Source organism: Dasypus novemcinctus, chromosome 23 (genome assembly GCF_030445035.2).
Source record: "Dasypus novemcinctus isolate mDasNov1 chromosome 23, mDasNov1.1.hap2, whole genome shotgun sequence".
Classification (NCBI taxonomy): domain Eukaryota; kingdom Metazoa; phylum Chordata; class Mammalia; order Cingulata; family Dasypodidae; genus Dasypus; species Dasypus novemcinctus.
Genome location: NC_080695.1, coordinates 1,822,312 through 1,841,449, shown reverse-complemented (window position 1 = coordinate 1,841,449; position 19,138 = coordinate 1,822,312). Strand labels below are relative to the sequence as shown.

The window sequence follows — 19,138 nt, the reverse complement described above, 5'->3', positions numbered from 1 at the left end:
CCACACTGCCACACGCACTCTGCACACCTCTACATGCTGCCACACACCTCCACTCGCACCACCACACACCTCCACACGCACCACCACACACCTCCACACGCACCTCCACGCGCACCGCCACACATCTCCACACACACTGCCACACACCTCCACACGCACCTCCACACACCCCACCATATGCCTCCACACTCACTGCCACATACACCACCACATGCACCTCCACACACCCCACACGCACCTCCACACGCCCCCACACATCACATGCACCTCCACATGCCCCCCACACGCCCCCACATACCACGCACCACCACGTGCGCCTCCACACTTGCCACCAGCCACCTCCACGCGCCGCAGGAGCCTCTGGGCCAGGGTCTCTGCAGGGCCCTCTCCTGACGGCTCAGCTCTGCGTGGGAACGGGCCCCGGGGCCCAGGTCCCTCCACAGGGAGCAGGCGGAAAGGGCGAATGTGCAGCTGGGAGAAAATAATAACTGTAACGGCAGCTGTTCCCCCACGAGGCTGGTTCTGCTCAGCTCTCAGAGGACAGTCACAGATGCGTTTGAGCACGCTGGAGAGGGATGGGGCCTGTTTGGCTCCATACGATCCTTCGCTCGGCTGGGACTAATAGTTTAGTGACTTACTTGGGGAATACAGCATTGGACTCCAGAAATGAAGGTGAGGTAAGTGTGGCCCCTTTGGCCACTGCTGATGGTTAAATTAGGAGGGTGATGTGTAATTGACTGAGCTACTGCCCTGAAATGGCAACAGAAAATGTTTTCAGATCGCTGTCCAGGTGGGTTTTGGAGTGTGGAATATCAGTGCCTAAGGTGAAGCCGGCGACAAACGTTCCTGTTGGAAACAAGCCCAGGTTGCTTTTCGTGTAGCTACTGCCCGCCAAGCCTCTGGAGGTGGCGGCCAGCCCTCAGGAGCATTCAGGACAGGGCCTGGCCCGTGGCTTGGACCCGCGTGTCTGACGGGCCCAGGCAGCGGGGGCACCACGAGGCCTGCTTGTCGTTCCTTCTGAGAATTGCGCTTGGGTGGGAATGGCGACACTTGCCAGGAGGGCATGCGTACCCCTGCGATGGCGTGCGTGTCTGTGGCCGTCTTGCCTGGTGGGGTTTCTCTGCGTGGAATTCACCTCGGGGGAGGGCGCTGCATGCCTGTGCCTTGACAAGGCCGTGCCCGTCCCCGTGTCAGCCTGAATTTCCTGTTTCCTCCTGTTCTTCTCTGCTGTTCTCTGACTCTATTTTCCTGTTTATTTTTATTTTTGCACAGTCCAACAAAACGGCTTTCCAGCAAGAAGGTTGCGAGGTAGGCAAATGCTTCATTATTTATTGAAAAGTATACTTTTGAAATGTACGATTATAGTTTTTAAGAAAATGGTTTTTAAAAATACTTAAAGGTAACTTTTAAAAGTTACTTTTCCTGGTTGTGAAGGAAAATAATTTGAGGGAATGCGTTATAAAAAGTCTTTCTAAGGGGAAGATTTGGATTTGGACCTGGATTTGCGGCCAGCAGTTTATGTTGACAGAGTCCACTGCTGCCACCGCCTCGCCGGACTTTGTGGCATGGTCTGGAAGGGGACTGGCATCCCTGAGCTGTGCTGCGGGCCAGCCCGTGGCAGAGCCTTAGCCAGGGGATTGATCCCCGCTGCGACGGGCCAGAGCCAGGTCTGGTCTGCGCCCTCCGTGCCCACCCTCATGGCGTCTCGCGTGGAGGAGGTATGCCATGTGGCCGTGTCTTCATTTCAGTTTTAGGTGTTACCTGCTGGCTTGTTGTTCACAGGAAGCCATGTATTGTACCATTACTACTTTTGCTTTCTAAGACAAGCTGTTTTTTTCCTGGAACTAACGATTGCCTTCCTATTCTTATTTGCTTCCTTTCTTTACTGCTGACCCCTAACAGCCGCGAGCTCCCCTCCCACTGTCTTGAGCACCCCTTGGGCCCTCAGCCCACCCATCTCCGCACAGCACCCTGGTTGGCGGAGGCCTGGGTCTCTCCCCTGTTGCGGTGTCCAGTTACCTGAACCCCACCTTCCTCCTCATTTTCTCTCTCTGCTTTCTGGACAGCACATCTTCCAGTAGCTTCCTAAGAAAAGAGATGTGTAGGAGATGCGTTTTTGAGACTGCTTGTCTGCAAATGCAGTTTCCCTCTTGCACGTTGGCTTGGTGCAGAAGTCTAGATTGGAGATAATTTCCCTTTAGATTTTTGAAGGCATTGCTCTTTGCCTTCTAGGGTGGCTACCAAGAGGCTCAGTGCTTTCTAGTTTGTTTGTTTGTGACTGTTCATCCCTCTGGAAGCTTTTAGAATGTTTGTTTTATCCTGGAATTCAGAAATGAAGTTTTATGATGAGTCTTGTGAGTCTTTTTTCAGTCCTCATCCTGCTGGGTTCAGTGACACGTCACCATCTCTGCTTTCTGCCCTGCCATGGGAATGCTGGAAGCCCTCCCCCCTGGGCTCCTCGTTTAGTGTGTGCTTGTTTGGGCCTCTTCTTTCTTGTTGGAGACTCTGCCTCAGAAGTCCGGTGAGGTTGCCTGTTCATGGTAGGAGTGGGTTGTCAGCTGACAGCCCTGTCCACGACTGAGGCAGGTCTCAGTCCAGGCCTGTCCCACCTGCCTCCAGAGCCCTCCTCCTCCAGGCGGGGTAGCTTGACGCTCCTTGCGCGGCACCGCCTGGCCTCGCCTGCCACCCTGATTCTCAGCTTGTCTCCTCTGGGCCTGGCTCGTGCGTCTGCTCCCAGCAGCCAGGTGTCTGTCCTTGTGCTCTCTCTGCTTCCGTGCTCCTTGAAGACATCAGCCTTCTGTTTCTTTTCCCATCACGCTAAGGGGGCTGGAGAGGATGCAGACCTCCGGAGCTCATCAGTCCATGCCCCCGTCTTCCTCGCTCATCCCGTCTGCGCAGAAGCACCAGGGCAAACGCGGTGTTGATGCCGGCGTGTCTTAGAACAGCTGCAGAGTGTTCTCCTCTCACCCCCCTCAGGCCAGTTAGTGATACTAAAGAAAGGTGAACCCCCTGCCAAGGCCCCAGTCTCTCCCCCCGGCTGTGGCTGCGCCGAGAGAGGTCCCCTGTCGGCCTCTGCCAAACCCCCTGCAGTGCCCGTTTTTCTCCGTGGGTGCTCTTTGATGTGCAGACACCCAGTCTGCAGGTGTTCATAGGTAGTTCGCAGGACAGAGACACCTCCCATCAGTGCTGTTTTTAATCTGCTGCTATTATGCCCTTAAATCTGCCCCCAGAAGTCTATGGAAATTCCTAGCTCTTGTGGTTTCCCTTCTTCCACTGTTTTTCGGCGTTTGTCCTCTGGCGTGGGGGTGAGGCTGGGTGTCGAGCGCCCTGCTCTGCCCTCGGGAGTCTGGGCGGTGAGGCTTCCTTCCCTGGGCTTCCCTCTGCTCGCAGGCTGGGCCTTGTGGGCCGCCTGTGGGGTGGAGCCCTTGGAGAGGGTGGAAGCCCCTGCGAGGGAGGCCCAGGCCCCCTGTCACGTCCTGTGGTGGGAGGCACCTGCCGCCGCACCCCCTCTGAGTTCGTCCACAGAGGCTGGGGGGGCAGCTTCCCACCCCCCGCATCTGGTCAGGAGTTCATGCCTGGGCCAAGGTTGTAGGGTATTTTAAGAACGTGACTGGAAGAGAACAGTTGCCAGTTAGTCTCACCTTTTTGGTTAGCACCCTTTTGAAAATCAGCGAAACCTACAGGTGGAGTCCCGAAAATGTGCTCGAGTGCCCATAGAGTGCACGATCAAGGGAGCAAGGCCCCGGGGTGCTTGCTGGCCAGTTCTCCCTTAGGCCATTTCTGGGGCAGGTGGGAATCAAATTTAGGAAGTATCCAAGCTCAGTCAGTACCAAAGGAAACCCAATTTCGTAAACTTGACAAAGGTAATGTAAGAACTGCAGTTCCTTCGGCATCGTATTTAACTCTTCCTCTGCGCTAGGTCCTTAGCAGCCCTGTCTGTGCACAGCTCACTGGACCTTGTGCTGGCCTGTCTGGGAGGCATGTGAGGCTCAGGCTAGGGATGGCTTGCTCCAGGCCTTGGGGCTCAGAGCCGGGACAGGGCTGAGGCTCCTGCATGTGCTGTTTGCGTTCTGCAGAGTCCAGGTAAACACAGGGCCAGGTGAGAAAGGCCACTTGAGCATGTCCTCAGAGGACCACTGAGGTGCCAGCAGCGAGGGCATGCGGAGACCTGGCTGCGGCGGAGGACGCAGGGCGAGCGGCCCCGCCCCTGCCTCCCTGGGCCGCTTCCTGCAGCTGCCGCAGTGGAGGCTGGCACGCTAGGGAGCCTGTTCCTGCCCCGCTGGGTGTGTCCCTGCGCCGGGGCTGGTCACGCTGGGAGGGCACCGCACACCCCAAAGCCCTGGAGGGGCCTGTGCTTTCATAGTGCCGAGGACAGAGGCCCAGCCAGGAGGGAGGCGGGCTGTGCTCCAGAGAGCACCCAGCGGACCTTGCCGCCTCTGAGCTGCCCTGCACCCTCCTCCCTGCCCGCCCCCCAGCCTGGGTGCGGGCCGTGCCCCCTCAGAAGCCCACGCTGAGGGTGCGTGCTGCGGGGTCTCGGTGCTGATGAGGGGCCTCGGTGGGGTGGGGCTGCTCTTCCTCTGCAGGCACCTGCACCAGTCGGGCGCCCTGAGCATGGAGGCCCTGGCGGACCCTCCGCGGGACCCCACGGAGGGCGCAGAGGAGGACATTGCTGGGAAGGTGAGGTCCCGGGCGGGAGGGGGGTTGCAGTGCATACATCGGGATGGACGTGGCCCTGCGAGGGGTCTGCCTCCTCTGCCCGGCGTGCTCGGTGGCTGCTGCTGAGTCTCTCCAGGGATGGGCGCCCCGTGCTCGTCCCAGTCCCATCCTAGAGCACGGCTCCTCGGGACCTCGGCCATGGGGTAGTGAGGGGCAGGGCTGCGGGAACAGCTGCACAGCCAGCACCTCGCGTTTGGTGCATGCGTGTACACTGTTGGGTCCAGGGAAGGCTTGTTGATGGCAGCCTTGCACCTGAGCCCCTCAGACTCAGTCCACAGGGGCCCGTGGAGGCAGGATCTCAGTGCAGAGGCCATGACTCGCAGTCTTCTCAGGACAGCGGCGTGTGAAGTGGGTGGTCTCTTGAGCGGGAGGCTTCTTGGTGCTTGGTGAGCAATGCCTTAGAGCAGGACAACCTTGCAGGCTGGCGGACTGGGGAGCGGGGAGGGCAGCAGTGCGGAAGACCCTCCCCCACTGCCACACCCCTCCGGCAGGCAGTGCGCCCTGCAGAGCCCCCTGGCGCCCAGGCTTCCTGAGGCCAAGCGCTTCCTCTGCGCCCTCCTTCCTCTCCCACCCCTGCAGGTGTCAGCCTCACATCCCCTGGCACCTGGGCACCTCCTGGGCTGCATCTGGCAGAGTAGTGGCCCCTGTCGGGGGTGGCAGTTGAGCCTCACTGTTCCACCTGCCCCTGGGGCTGCTGGTTGGAAAGGAAGGCGCCCAGCCCAGGCCTCCAGCCCCAGTCCCCTGTGCACTTTGGCCTCTGAGGCCACAGAGAGCCTCCCAAGCCTCATCAGCCTCTGCACCCCAAGACACCCACCCAAGCCCCATAGGTGCTCAGGGACAAGTTCCTAAGAACATGTTGGATCCAGTCTGGCATCATGCGTGTCGAATTGTTTGCAAAGAAAAGAAGCGGTGCAGCCTCCTGAGCAGCTTGCTCGGGCACAGGCTCTTGGCCCCCTCTGCTCGCCCCTGAAGCCAGTGTCGTGTTACCAAGGTCGTCTTCCTGGAGAGGCGGGTGTCGGAGCTGGAGAAGGACACCGCTGCCAGTGGAGAGCAGCACAGCCGGCTGAGGCAGGAGAACCTCCAGCTCGTGCACAGGTGAGTGTGGGGGGAGGGCCGAGCACAGGTGAGTGTGGGGGTGACTGCACAGGTGAGCGTGGGGAGAGGGCCGAGCACAGGTGAGTGTGGGGGGTGACTGCACAGGTGAGTGTGGGGGTGACTGCACAGGTGGGGGGGGGGCCGAGCACAGGTGAGCGTGGGGAGAGGGCTGAGCACAGGTGAGTGTGGGGGTGACTGCTCATTGGGGTTCCCTTGGACAAACCCACCCCTTCTGCATAGTGGGGTGGGGGTCAGCCACGTGGGCATCAGCCTTGGCTTAGTGTGGTGCATTCCATACTTGTCCTTGTCAAGAGAAATCTGGATGCGCCAACCAGCCTTCTTTGAGCTGAGCAGGAAGCTTCAGCCACTTGTTGCGCACTGCATTATCCCTCATCTGGAGTGTGCAGTCCACGGCGCACCCCAGCTCCTGTCCCCAGGGCCTGCCTTCCGGCGTGCACCTCGGTGTTCCTGCAGCCACGTGTTTATTCCTCTGTTCCTTGCCGTTTCTGTGTAGACTTCCGTCTGCCCACTCTGGGCTGGTGGCGCTCTAGCCTATGCCTCAGGACCCTCTGCCCGTCGTCTGAGAAGCTCTTACATTTTCCTTCCATGTTTGACCCTAACTCCCTGAGCCCCATATTCTCTTCCTTCTCTGCCTACTCCCTGCGACGGTTGCCTGGATGGATTCTTTGAGACCTGGCGTGTCTGAGCATTTATCCCCCAGTTCCCCGACTGGTGGTTTAGCTGGGCTCAGAGTCGTAGGTTGGAATGGGGCTCCTTGGGGCTGCCGGCCCGGGCCTGCCTGCGGCGGGCCTGCTGCGGGCTGCGCTGTGCAGCGGGCTTCTCCCTCGGGCGCTTGGAGGCTCCTCCTCCGCACTGTCGGTCGGCTTTCAGCCTGGAGTCTCGACACACATCTTTCAGTTTCAGGAACATTTCTGGAATTATTCTGAAATTATTTCCCTATACAGTGTTTTCACTTTCTCATGTGTCTGAACTTTCTTAAATGAAATCTTAGAATTTCTGGACCTTTCTTCTTGTTTTCTTTTCTTTCCTATTTTCTGTCTCTTGGGTTTATTTTTCTGTGTAATCTCTTCCGTTTTCTTCAGCTTCTCTACTGAACCTTTTTTCTTCTGATATTTTTCATGTCTAAGTGTTCCTTTTGTTATCTGTTCCTTTGGCAACATCCCACCTTCCGCTCTCCGAGGACGGTAGTGCTCTCCCCTGCTGCTCCCTGTGTGACGTGCTTCCCTCGAGGCCTTGCTTTTCTGTCTGCTTGGTCCACTCCGTGCACCGTGCGCAGAGAGTTCCTTGGGTGGCTGGGGATCCTGGCGCTCGGGTCTGAGTGCGCACCCAGGGCTGGGGAGGGACTTCGCCGTGCTCTGTGGGTGGGTGGTTCATGCCTTCTGCTGGGGCGGGGGCGCAGGGCTCCCCAGGTTCTCGTTCATGCCTCTCCTTGGCTCTGCTGTGAGCAGACCTGGATGGGGCTGGTGCGGCCCAGCTGTGCCGCAGCGATGCTGGGTCCGTGTGTCCTTCCCTAAAGGCTTGTTGGGAACTGGGTTGTCCCCGGGAGGTCCTGGTGCTCTGTCCCACAGATGGTGGGTGCCACGCCCAGCTCGTACACCCGGCAGCCCTAAGGGCAGCAGCCTCTGTGCTCAGGGTGTGGGCTCCCTGGCTGTGTGCCTCCACGGGCAGCGAGTGGGGCAGTGCCTGTGGGCATAGGCTGGGTGGGCACGCTTAGCACGGTGGAGCAGGCGCCATGAGCCGGCACATCCCTGCTTCAGAACCCCGAGGACCCGTGCTCCAGCAGAAGTGTCCCCGCTCTTCCTGTGCTCCCCTGGTGCCGCTCCAGGAGCCAGCAGAGAAGCCTGAGAGCTGAGGGGCTCCCTGACGGCTCGTCTCCCCTGCAGAGCCAATGCCCTGGAGGAGCAGCTGAAGGAACAGGAGCTGCGGGCCAGCTCCAGGGCGCTGGAGGAGGCCCGGAGGCAGAAGGAGCTCCTGTGCAGGCTGGAGCGGGAGAGGAGCATCGAGGTGGAGAACCTGCAGGCCAGGTAGGGGCAGCCGAGGCAGCGGACACTCCATTCCCAGCAGCCTGGCCCACCCCAGGAAAGTGCATAGCTAGCAACAGAGTTAGTTTTAGGAAGAGTAGGAAACCTGTGTGAAGGGAACTTTCAGACTCTCCTGAAGGCCACTGAAGACCTGAATCCAGGGGCTGAATCTGAATCACTATCAGTTTCTCTAAATCTCTCTCTAGTTGATTTATCCCAACCAAAATATCGATCTCTTTTTTCAGGGGAGTGTGACAAAATTATTTTTGGGTTTATCTAGAGACGTAAACCTTAAATGAGAAAAAAAACTAAAAAAAAAAAAAAAAGATTGACCCTATTCTATATCAAAATATCTTAGAAAAAATTAAAAACTAAGGCAGGAAGCTCCATCCTGGGCAGCCTGCGGCCCCACCTGGGGGACCTGCTGAGGTTCATGCCAGGCCGTAACACCGGGGGCCTGCAGGCCCAGCAGAGGCGTCCGCGGTCCGGGGGCCTACAGTGACGCTTGCAGGAAGCCCGGGAAGGCGTGTTAATTTAAACACAACCCTCTGCGTACCCCTCCTTCCCCAGCACTCCTCCTCGGTGCAGGGCAGGGTCTGGGCTTATTTTATATAGTATTTTAAACTGAACTTTTGTAATTCCAAGTATGGTATTTAAAACTATTCCTAAAAAAGAGTTCTAGGTCCTTTTGCTCGCATTCCTTTGCTGCTCCCAAAGCTGTGAAGATGCGTTTTATGACCGTATCTGAAAAGAGCTCCCAGGTGGTTTCCAAGGTGTGCTGGGGAGTGGTAGGAAGGGGCTGCAGGTTCTGTCCCCAGCAGCACTGCCGTGGAGCACGGCACTTCTTGTACAGCAGCCTCCGCCTCTGAGCCCTTCCGTGGGCTGGGGCCTGCTGGGGCCACTGAGGTGGGGGCCAGGATGTGGGGTCGTCCCTGTACCTTCTGTGCCTCAGCCCAAGCCAGCTGTAGGCTGTGCAGGGAGAAGCAGTGTGGGGCTGTGGGCAGAGCCAGCAGCTGCAGCCCCAGAGTGGACAGTGGCCTGGAGGGGCTTGAGGCTCACAGGGTCTCAGGAGACCTTCATGGAGTGAGGTGGAACCAGGCATTGATGCTGCTTCTGAGAGACTCCCTGCCCACCCCTACACCTGGAGCCAGCTGCACCCGGACCGGGTGGCACCTGTGTCTGAGGCTGAGCCGAGTGGCCCTGGCGCCCAGCACACCCTGCACCCAGGCAGCAGGGGTGCACAGGACACTGCTTCCTACAACTCCGTCCCTTCGTGCCCACCAGCCCCTCAGGTGGCCAGTGTCGGCCCAGTGGCTTGTCTGTGCTCAGGTGAGGCAGGTGTGGCCACGCCACCCAGAATACATCTGGGATTTATGAGACAAGAGCTCATGCTAGCAGAGTGTGGGGTGGAGGGAAGAACGAGAGAGTTGGAGCCTGGGGATGTGGCTTTCACGAGGGAGGGAAAGAGGATGCGCATCCAGGTGTACGAGTTGTTGATGTCAAGGCAGGTGGAGAGTAGCATGGGATGTGCAGAGAATCAAGCAGTTCTGAGAGGGGAGCAGGTGTGGCTTAGTTGTTGAGCTACTGCTGCACATGTACAAGGTCCCGGGTTCAAACTCCACTGCCTCCTAAAAAAGCAACAGGTTCTAAGAAAGAGCAGTCTGTGAGAGTGGGGTCCCTAGTGAGCCCCTTGGGCATCTGCCAGCAGGTAGGTGCAGGGTTGCAGAGAGCTGTGGAGGGAGAAGAGGGAGAGGATGTGGCGGCACCACTGGAGACTGCTGGACCCTCCGGGCTGCATGAGGGGTGGCCCGTGTCAGCCTCGGGCTCCACCCTGTGTGAGCCAGGAGCCTTTCCACAGCTCCACCCAGCATGTGCCATCCTTCTCTAGGTTTTCTCCCTAGTATTTGAGGATGCAGGAGGGAGAGAGAAGGCAGAGGATGGAGCCGTGGCTAGCAGTCAGCCGGGAGCACTGTGGGTACAGGGAGCTGGATGTGACTGAACGGATGAGGAGTTCCCAGAGAGAAGGAAAAATGGAGCTTCGGGCAGATGGATGGTCAGTGGAGCAGGATGAGACGGGGCCAGGCCCCAGGGAGGGACGCCATCACCGGAAGTGAAGGGATTCCCTTGTCTTTGATTCTGTCCACTATTGAAATTCAGTGCAATTAAAATCAGACTTGGCCCAGTGGATGGGGCGTCGCCTACCATATGGGAGGTCCGTGGTTCAAACCCTGGGCCTTCTTGACCCAGGTGGAGCTGGCCCATGCGCAGCACTGATGAGCGCAAGGAGTGCCGCGCCACGCAGGGGTGTCCCCTGCGTAGGGGAGCCCCACGCGCAAGGAGTGCACCCGTAAGGAGAGCCGCCCAGCACGAAAGAAAGTGCAGCCTGCCCAGGAATGGCACTGCACACAAGGAGAGCCGTCACAACAAGATGATGACACAACAAAAAGAAACACAGATTCCCGGTGCCGCTGATAAGGATAGAAGCGGTCACAGAAGAGCACACAGTGAATGGACACAGAGAGCAGACAATGGGGGAGGGGGGAAGGGGAGAGAAATAAATAAAAAATAATCTTTTATAAAAAAACCACATCATGTGCTTCGCGATGATGAAGAAGTAAAGCCAATGTGGTTTTAAAAGGGACAAGTAACGGAGTAGAACTGTCAGGACTTGCGGAGTGGACAGGCTGAGCGTGTCCTGTCTGTGCCGCGAGCCAAGCAGTGGGAAAGCAGCTGTCCCAAGGCAGCACCCCTGCAGCCCTTCTGAAGGGGCAGCAGCCACAGAAACCCAGGCCAGCCAGTGCATCTCAGGACACAGGCTCGGAGGGAGTTAGGCCAAGGCGAGGCTAAAGTGAGGCGAGTCGTGTTCACACCCCACCGTGGGATGAGGGCCCCTGGACTCACCCTGCATAGTGAGGCTGCAGGTCTGCTTGGGCCCACCTTGCCAATAGCACACCCGTGGTCCAAGAGAAGTCCTGGGCACCTGGCACAGTCCCTGGGGGCTGCGTGGGGTCACAGGGCGCCCTTGGGTGTAGAGCTTCACCTTGTTACTGTGAGGACAGTCCTGGGCCCTCCTGGGCAGATGGCCCTGCCGGCAGGCACCCTGTGTAGTCCCCGACCCACTCTCACCCAGGTACACGCTCTGGGACTAAATTAGAAGGGATGGTGCACAGCTGGATTGTGGAAGGGCACCAGGGCTCCTTGGAGAGATGGGCAGGGAACATACAAGGGGAGCCTCAAGCACCCCTTAGTGCCAGGAAGTAAGGAGGTGCCCCAAACTGAAAGGACAGGGCCCATGACAGGTTCCCAGGAGCCAAGCTGAGGGAGTTCCAGTGACCAGAGCTGCAACAATGAGCATGACAGAAGATGGAGCCCAGCATAGACGCTTAGGGTAACGTGGGAGACCCTGTAAATACAAGCACAGAGCAAATAAACGGGCAGAAGACACACCCTCCCTGCAGAGAGCTCCAGGGGACTGTGCTCCAGGAGTTGGCACCGAGCCATCCCCACCTCTCAGAGCAGGCTGGACTTAGAACTCACTGCCGCTGGAGAGATAAGCGGGGAGTTCCTCCTCGCCCAGTGACTTGAGCAGCCAGAGGCCCTCCCCTCCCAAGGTGCGGGATTTAAATGTGCCTCCAAGCCCCATGATCCCCGTCTGGCTAGGAATGTCAGACAAGCCCAGGTGAGGGGCGTCTGCCAGGTACCTCCCAGCCCTGCTCACCAAGGCACGGAAAGCGTGAAAAACAGGAATGGTCAGAGCAACGGCCGGAGGAGACAGGACGACTGGAAGCCCCGAGTCCTGTGTGGGAGCAGGGCCGACCAGCAGAACAAGGGCTGAGGCTAGCCCGGAGCTCGGCTCGCTGTCTGTACCACAGTGCAGGCATCTCCACTTCGGGTGCCCCAAGCCAGGAGGCACCCACGGGCTCTGCACTGTCCTGGCAGCTTTTTTGTTATAATACTAATCATCTAGCATTATTCAAAACCAAATGCCCTGGATTTGGGGACAGCCTCGGCTTAGGCACTGGGGTGGGGTCCCAGGGCAGCTCCTCTGGGCAGGTCACAACCTTGTTCCTGTGTCCCAGGCTGCAGCAGCTGGACGAGGAGAACGGCGAGCTGAGGTCCTGCACACCTTGCCTCAAGGCCAGCATCGAGCGCCTGGAGGAGGTGAGGCTGCCGTGGGGCCTGCGCAGTGCTGGCTCTTCCCTCGGGGGCCAGGTGTGGAGGTGGGCGCACGCCACACAGGGCAGGGCGTCGGGCCAGGCCACCCAGGGGTCTGAATCCAGGGAACGGTGCTTTCTGGGGTCGCCCTCTGGTGGCAGACCCAGCACCCTGCCCTCCAGGTGTCCCCTGGGAGGCCCTGGCACCTGCAGGCCTACTGTACCCCACGCTGCACCCCTTGTCCCTCCTGCCCCCAGGAACAGCCCTTGTGGCTATGGAGAGGCCCGAAAGCAGGCCTGGGGCAGGACGACCATGGGCTGCGAGCAAATCGCAGCTCATGTCTGCCCTGGCGAGTACTCCAGACTTGAAAGCAATTCTTCCTGCAGGAAAAGCAGAGGTTGCTGGATGAGATCGAGGACTTGTCGCTGCGGCTGAGCCAGGAGCAGGAGAGCAGGAGGCAGGCGGGCGACCGGCTGAGCCACGAGAGGCACCGGTTCCAGAGGGACAGAGAGGCAACCCAGGAGGTACGTGGCCCTGGGAGGGTGCAGGGGCCACAGGGACACTGGGGCTCCCCTCCTGGCGGAGGCTGGGGGCAGGCAGGAGTAGCACCAGCCACGGCCTGATGCAGCAAGGGGCCGCCTGGCCTTGCCTCTGCCCACGTGGTGCCACGCAGCTCTGACAACCAAAAGTGTCTCCCCACATCCCACAGTCGGCCCAGGCAGGCCCTGCTCCAGAGCCATGACGGGCTTCTGCTTTTGGCGGCTATGTGCCATCTTTGTTTTCCTTACACTTTTTTTGGAACCTTCTATTTTGAGCTACCTTCAAACATAGGAAGAAACAGCAAGAGCACAGGCAGCCTGTCCCTTGGCCTGTGTGCTGAGCATCCAGGTCACCCCCGGCCGTTTCTCTGTAAACGCCCAGATGTGTCCACACTCTGTGCTGCCCACGTGATGGGAAGTCACTGGACCGGACTGTCTGTGTGGAGGGCAGGAATGTGGACCCAGCAACTGCTGCCTTCCCCTGGCGTGTGCCCGGAGCCCCCACGCACCCAATCCCCCCTGTGGTTTTAGCTGATCGAGGACCTCCGCAAGCAGCTGGAGCAGCTACAGCTATTCAAGCTGGAGGCTGAGCAGAGGAGGGGCCGCAGCAGCAGCGCAGGCCTGCAGGAGTACAACAGCCGGACCAGGGAGAGCGAGCTGGAGCAGGAGGTCCGCAGGCTGAAGCAGGTACGGGCGGCACCGGGCAGGGTGGACTCGAGAGCTGCAGGGGCGCAGCGCCGACAGACGGGGCCACTCGCACCCCTGCAGAAGCTACAGGAAGGCCCATCCGTGCTCCTCCTGAGAGCTAGGCCTGGGCGCGTGGAGGGCTGGGCCCTATGGCAGCAGCAAGACACCATGTCCCCCGCAGGACAATCGCAGCCTGAAGGAACAGAACGATGAGCTCAACGGACAGATCATCAACCTGAGCATCCAGGGTGCCAAGAACCTCTTCTCCACGTCCTTCTCAGAGTCCCTGGCTGCGGAGATCAGCTCGGTGTCCCGCGACGAGGTAACGCCCTGGCCGCGGGCCCTGGTCTGCACAGGGCTTGCCCGGCACTCATGCCCTGCTCTTCCCACAGCTGATGGAAGCCATCCAAAAGCAGGAAGAGATCAACTTGCGCCTGCAGGACTACATCGACAGGATCGTCGTGGCCATCATGGAGACCAACCCTTCCATCCTGGAGGTGAAGTAGGGCAGCCAGGCCCAGGGCCGCACAGCCGAGACCAGCAAGCCCAGCAGGACGCACCGGCGCCAGGGCGGGTGGAGGAGGAGAGGGCGACAGGAAGCTCCAGACCTAGAGCCCGCGGTGGGTGGGCTGGGCAGTTTCTTGGCTGGGGGCTCCTGCACGCGTCGCCAGCCATCCAGCCCTGTCAGGAGGAAAGGATGGGGAGCAGACCCCTCCCTGCTGAGGTCCTGCCCTCATCCACGTGCTGCTCCAGGGTGGGCTTCGAGGCCTTGGACCCCCGCGCTGGACGTGGTGGTGAGGGGCTGGAGGACGCTGGAAAGGGAAGGACAGGCCGGCATGCCGGTGCCCGGCCCGGGCGGCCAGGAGCATCCGTGCGGGTGTGGCAGGCCCTGGCCTGCCTCGGCCACCGTACCGGGGCTGCGTCTTCTCCCTGGAGCTACCGCTCACCCCCAAACAGCCAGGAGAGGTGCGGCACCAGAAACTCTCAGGCCACCCTCCTGCAGGGCCCAGGGGCCTCCAGACCCCACGACAGTCCAGGGGCTGACCTCTTCGCTGCAGTAACCCGCAGAGGCTCCGCCTGTGGGCGGGGGCTGGGGCAGGAGCCCGCGTCGGACTCTTGGCTCTGGATCCATGACTTAAGGTTCTGGCGTGTGGACCCCCCACGGGTGGCAGGCGAAACAGGTGCTGCTGCCAGTGGGCTTGTCCTTCCCTGGCCCCGAGAGCCCACGCCCACTCGTGCAGACCCTCCCGGCTGCCCCGTGAAGAGCCCCGCCCCTGTTGTCCTTGTCCAAGGAGCCCCTAGCGGGAGGGCTAAGGGCCGGGCCCTGCAGCGTGCAGCGCGAGGGGGGAGCAAGGCCTTCCCGGCGTGGGCGAGTGCTCTAATGCCTGCCGGGCGCTGCGGCCGCCGCTGCTGACCCACGCACCCCAGCTCCCCGCAACATCCAGGAGCACAGTGGTCCCTCCGAGGCTGCTGCGGCCCCGGGCCTGAGCACTGGCAGAGACCCCGTCACACGGGTGGCAGCCCCGTGCTGGGCGCGTCTCCCTGCGTCCGCCCTCCACTGGAGCCCACTGCCATGCTGGGCTCTAGACACCGCCTCGTACTGTATATTTTGGGAAAAGCCTTGGGTGTAAATCAGTGTAAACTGGGAGGAGAGATTTTTCTATCATGTAGAGTAGGTATTTTTTATAGATTGGAGGTTGATCAATTTTTTTAATACTTTCAAGAGAGAAAGCTATCTGTGTACACATGAAATATATATATATGTAAGATATATAAATACTGGAGCTCTGCCTTCCTCACCGGGCCCCGCAGCCCCGGGACAGCGTTTTCGCTGACCACTGAGCTGTCCTGAAGTCAAGGACGAAACGCTGGTCTGAGTCGCCGCAGGAGGACTTGCACGCCAACCACGCTTAGTCCCTAGAGAGTGTCCTCTGCCAGGCCGGGCGGCGGGCCTGAGAGGACGTCCCTGAGAGGACGTCCCGATGATTAAAGCTGTTACTGCACACGCAGAGGCCGGCTCCTTCCTCCGGGCGAGGGCGGGGCGGGGTGTGCTACCGCCCTGGGGGGCCTGGACCCTGGGCCTGCGCCGTCTGCGGGCAGCCCTGTGGGCGGCACACTCCTGGGCGTGGGGCCGGCAGGAGCCCTGCTCACCCAGCGCAGGAGGGCGCGGTTCCCAGCACACCCCTGGGCTGCGGGGCTCACCCTGCTGCAAGTCCGTGGGGTGGGCCGTGAGGCCGGTTGGGGAGGAAGGGGCTGCTCGGGGTGCGGGGCGGGGTCAGAGCGAGGGCTGGGTGGCTGGGGCAGGGGGCGCAGCCATGGCCGGAGGTCACCAGAGCTGCTCCCAGGAGCCAGGGGCGTGGGGAGGGCCCAGGAGGGACCCTGTGGGTGCAGCCACCTCCCTGCCGCTGTGGCCCTTTGTCACCCCCACCAGGAGGACCCACCCAGGCTGGACCCCCAGAGGTGGGGGGCGCGCCCAGAGCTGCCCTCTTCCAGCTCCCTTCTCTCCTCGTGTGCCGTGGGCAGGATTTCACCCCTGCACCCTGAGGTTCCATGCTGGGTGGGCTCCCAGGCAGGGCTGAGCAGGGGCCTGGAGTGCAGACTCCAGACCCAGCAGGGTCGTGTGGCCGGGAGCACCAGGACCCCACTCCCCAGAGCCCTGCAGCCCCAGCCCGTCTGCACCGAGGGGAGCCCCCCAGCCTCCCCTGCCCCACTCCCCAGCATCTGTCCAGGAATGGCAGCACCTGCAGGGTCCCCTCTGCAGGGGACTAGGGGATGGAGACAGGCAGAGGCGTCACCCTCAGATGTGAGCATAAAGAAGCCCCCACAGTCCCCCAGCATGCAGGCCCAGCACCGTGCACCCCTCATGCACAGCGCCAGGTGCCGAAGCCAGGGAATGAGGAAGGGGAAGCAGCTCATCCCTCCATACCTGCCCCGGAGCCATGGGCGCCCTTTCCACTTTCTCAGTGTTTACTCAGCCACAGGTCTGGGGTCTTTCCCGTCAGATGATGCCAAGATCGGCCAAAGGGAGCCAGTCCCCAGTCTGGGGCAAGGTGAGGCAGGCAGGAGAACACAGGGTGGACATCCATTCTACATGGAGCCAGGGTGCGGCCGGCATCTCCACAGGGGACCCTCACCCTGGCCCGGCAGCTGCCTGGCCCCCAGTCCCTGTCCTCCCAGGGGCCCTAATGCTGCACTTCTGTCCCCAGCCCCTGGCCAGTCCTCCTGAGGGAAGAGTGCAGAGAGGCCTGCCGAGATCCCCGCCCTGGGCCCCTCCCCTCCAAGCCTGTGCCCATCCTTCCCGTCTCCCTAAAGAACTGTCTGCCCAGGCGCTGTGGACTTCCACAGCTGCTGGCTAGACCCCAGCCTTGCCCACCAGCCCATGCAGAAGCCCCCCAGCAGCCTCCCAGCTCCTTGCCCCCTGGCTGCCGCCTCTGTCTACTGGGAGGTGGTGGCTCAGAGAAGGCACAGGAATTTCAGGAAGGAACCTCAATGATGCACTTAAAAAACACACAAGATTTTATCGTTTAGAACATATGTGGTGATCGCAAGGGCATGTACTGCATTACAAAAGGGACAAGTAGGGCCCAACAATGAAATGAAGAGGTGCCATCCACACGGAGTTCTGCCTACCACATGGGAGTTCCCATGTTCAGTGACCCGAGAAGACGGGCAGGCATGGTGAGCTGACCCAACAGAGAACAAACCAGGGAGTGATGTGGCCAAGCAATTGAGCTCCTCTCTCCCACATGGGAGGTCCCAGGTTCAGTTCCTGGTGCCTCCTAAAGAGAAGACAAGCAGACAAAGCAGACAGCGACCTCAAACCACGGGGCAGGGAGCATAAAATCTTGAAAAAAATTTGTTAGTGAGGCCAAGAGAGCAATACTTTCCTAAAATACTTGTCTATGAAAAAGAAAAGTTGGCAATCTATCTGCATCCTGCTTTAAATGACAGCAGGCTGCAGGCGACATTCCACAGGAGCCTGTGAGCCCTGCCTGGAAGCTTGGAATCAGGTGACGGGAATGAGGGGTCCACGTTCCACCGACACTGTGGACTCGGGCACCCGCAGGCAGAATGCCTTCTAGTTCATCATCCCACAAGGCCAGGGATTAACTTCCATTTCACAAAAGGTCAACAGCCGTAGCCCCTCCTGGACCCTTCTCCATCACTCCAGGTTCCCTGCTGCGCTTATTTTGCTGGAATCCTGGCCCTGTAAGGGCAAGAGTTTGGGATGCCTGGAGGACACGAGTAGTCCCTGTTCAAGGGCGCTTGACCAAGGCGCCCTGCCCTTGCCTGGGCCCCGTCCCCTCCCTGCTCTCTGTCCTGGCCTTCCAGCGGTCTCCCCAGCCCATAGCACACCATCCCGTGGTTGGCAGTATTGTCTGTCTCTGGCCAGTGCTGCCCCCGACACGGACCAGGGTTTGGTCAGTGATACAGAATATCCCAAGATCACTTCTCTGCTGCCTTCTTTTGTTACTTAAAACTTATTTCTGTACACCTGGTGTTCTGGCAAGTCAGGATAGTTTTAGTGGTCAAAAGTCAACTCCACAGGAAGTTGCAGAACAGACTTCTCCGTCCCTTCTCTTGCTGCCCCCATCCCTTTCAGCTCTATCCTTGGACTGTCTTGGCGACTCCCACTGAAGCCTTTTCTGGGGAGGCCAGGGCGCGCTGACCCCCCTCGCCCCTTGCAGATCCCGCTCAGCACATTGCCCTGCTGTCCTCGGGCCAGTAGGCCCACTCCCAGCCTGGGTGGAGGTGGGAGGTTACGGGGTGACTCCCATGAACCCTTGGGCATGCAGGTCACCCTCTGACTAGGGATACTCTGGACCGACTCGGGGCAACGCCAGCTACCACCCTGCGGGGAGGGCAGGCGACCTAGGGTTTCTGAGCATACACCGATGATGGCCCCAAGCCATCCTCGGAGGTGTGGGCCCGCTGCCCGCTCCGCACGGGCGAGGACGCTGAGGGCAGAAGGCAGCGGGGACGGAACAGCCCCCGACGGGCGCGGGGGTGCGCATACACCTGCCCTGGAACCCCGAATGCAGGGGAGGGCCCGGTCCAGGGACGTGGGCTCACGCCCGGCCGAGGAGAGGTGAGCCCGACAGGGGGACGGGTCTCCTTGCCAACAGGCCCCCAGGACCGAGCTGAACCGCCCCCGCGGGCTCACGAAGCTACCCAGGGCGCGGGCCCCTCTGTCGCGGCCGCAGGTGAAGCAGGCTGGCCTGGGCCGCGCGCCCCGCCGCTCCCGCCTGGGCGCTCTGGGCCGTGGCGCAAATCCCCCAAAGCCCCGAGACGGCCCGCAGCCGAGGGGCCCGCAGCCGCCCACCCGCCCGGACCCTCGGGCCCCGAGCAGCGCCCTCCCGGGCCACCCAGCCGGAGGAGGGAGGGCCCTGCGCGGGCGCTGGGGACGCCACCTCCCGGAAGCCGCACGCACGTGGAAGGCGGCGTCCGGGGCCCAGGTGGGTTCCACTCAAATTCCTGACCATGAAGCCACTGAAGGGGGCACTGAGGCAGCGGAAGAGGCCTGAGGAGCCGGAGACGGGAAGCGGCGAGGGTAAAGCCGCGCTGAGCAGGGAACGCGGCGCCGAGGGGCGCGGGGAGAGGGGTTCGAGGGGGTGTCGAGGGACGCGGGGAGGGGGCGCCGTGGGGGGGGCCGAGGGGCGCGGGGAGGGGCGTCGAGAGGGCCGAGGGGCGCGGGGAGGGGGCGCCGAGACGCGCGGGCACGTCGAGGCGCGCGGCGGAAGCTCCGCCCTGGGCTCGCGGGGCGTTCTGGGAGCTGTAGTCCTGGCCCGGCCGCGAAAGGCCGTCCCCGGGACTCCACCTCCCGGCATGCCCCGCGCTTCCGCCGGCGCCGCGCGGGCTTGTGGGCGGGAGGCCGGGCGCGTCCCCAGCGCCGCGTGCGCCCCG

At 60.9% G+C, this 19,138-nt stretch overlaps 1 protein-coding gene across 4 annotated transcripts in view; it reads left to right on the top strand.

Moving 5' to 3' along the window:
* RAB11FIP3 (RAB11 family interacting protein 3) overlaps window positions 1-15,243 on the top strand; it is a 103,612-nt gene extending 88,369 nt beyond the window's left edge. For all 4 annotated transcript variants that reach the window (XM_071211103.1, XM_058285577.2, XM_058285576.2 and 1 more), the window contains 9 exons: window positions 1,273-1,308; window positions 4,584-4,677; window positions 5,708-5,811; window positions 7,716-7,856; window positions 11,933-12,014; window positions 12,395-12,532; window positions 13,079-13,234; window positions 13,416-13,556; window positions 13,627-15,243. In XM_071211103.1, the coding sequence (XP_071067204.1) occupies window positions 1,273-1,308; window positions 4,584-4,677; window positions 5,708-5,811; window positions 7,716-7,856; window positions 11,933-12,014; window positions 12,395-12,532; window positions 13,079-13,234; window positions 13,416-13,556; window positions 13,627-13,740 (1,006 nt within the window). In that variant the 3' untranslated portion in view covers window positions 13,741-15,243. The remainder of the gene's footprint in view (window positions 1-1,272; window positions 1,309-4,583; window positions 4,678-5,707; window positions 5,812-7,715; window positions 7,857-11,932; window positions 12,015-12,394; window positions 12,533-13,078; window positions 13,235-13,415; window positions 13,557-13,626) is intronic.
* The last annotated feature ends 3,895 nt before the right edge of the window (window positions 15,244-19,138 follow it).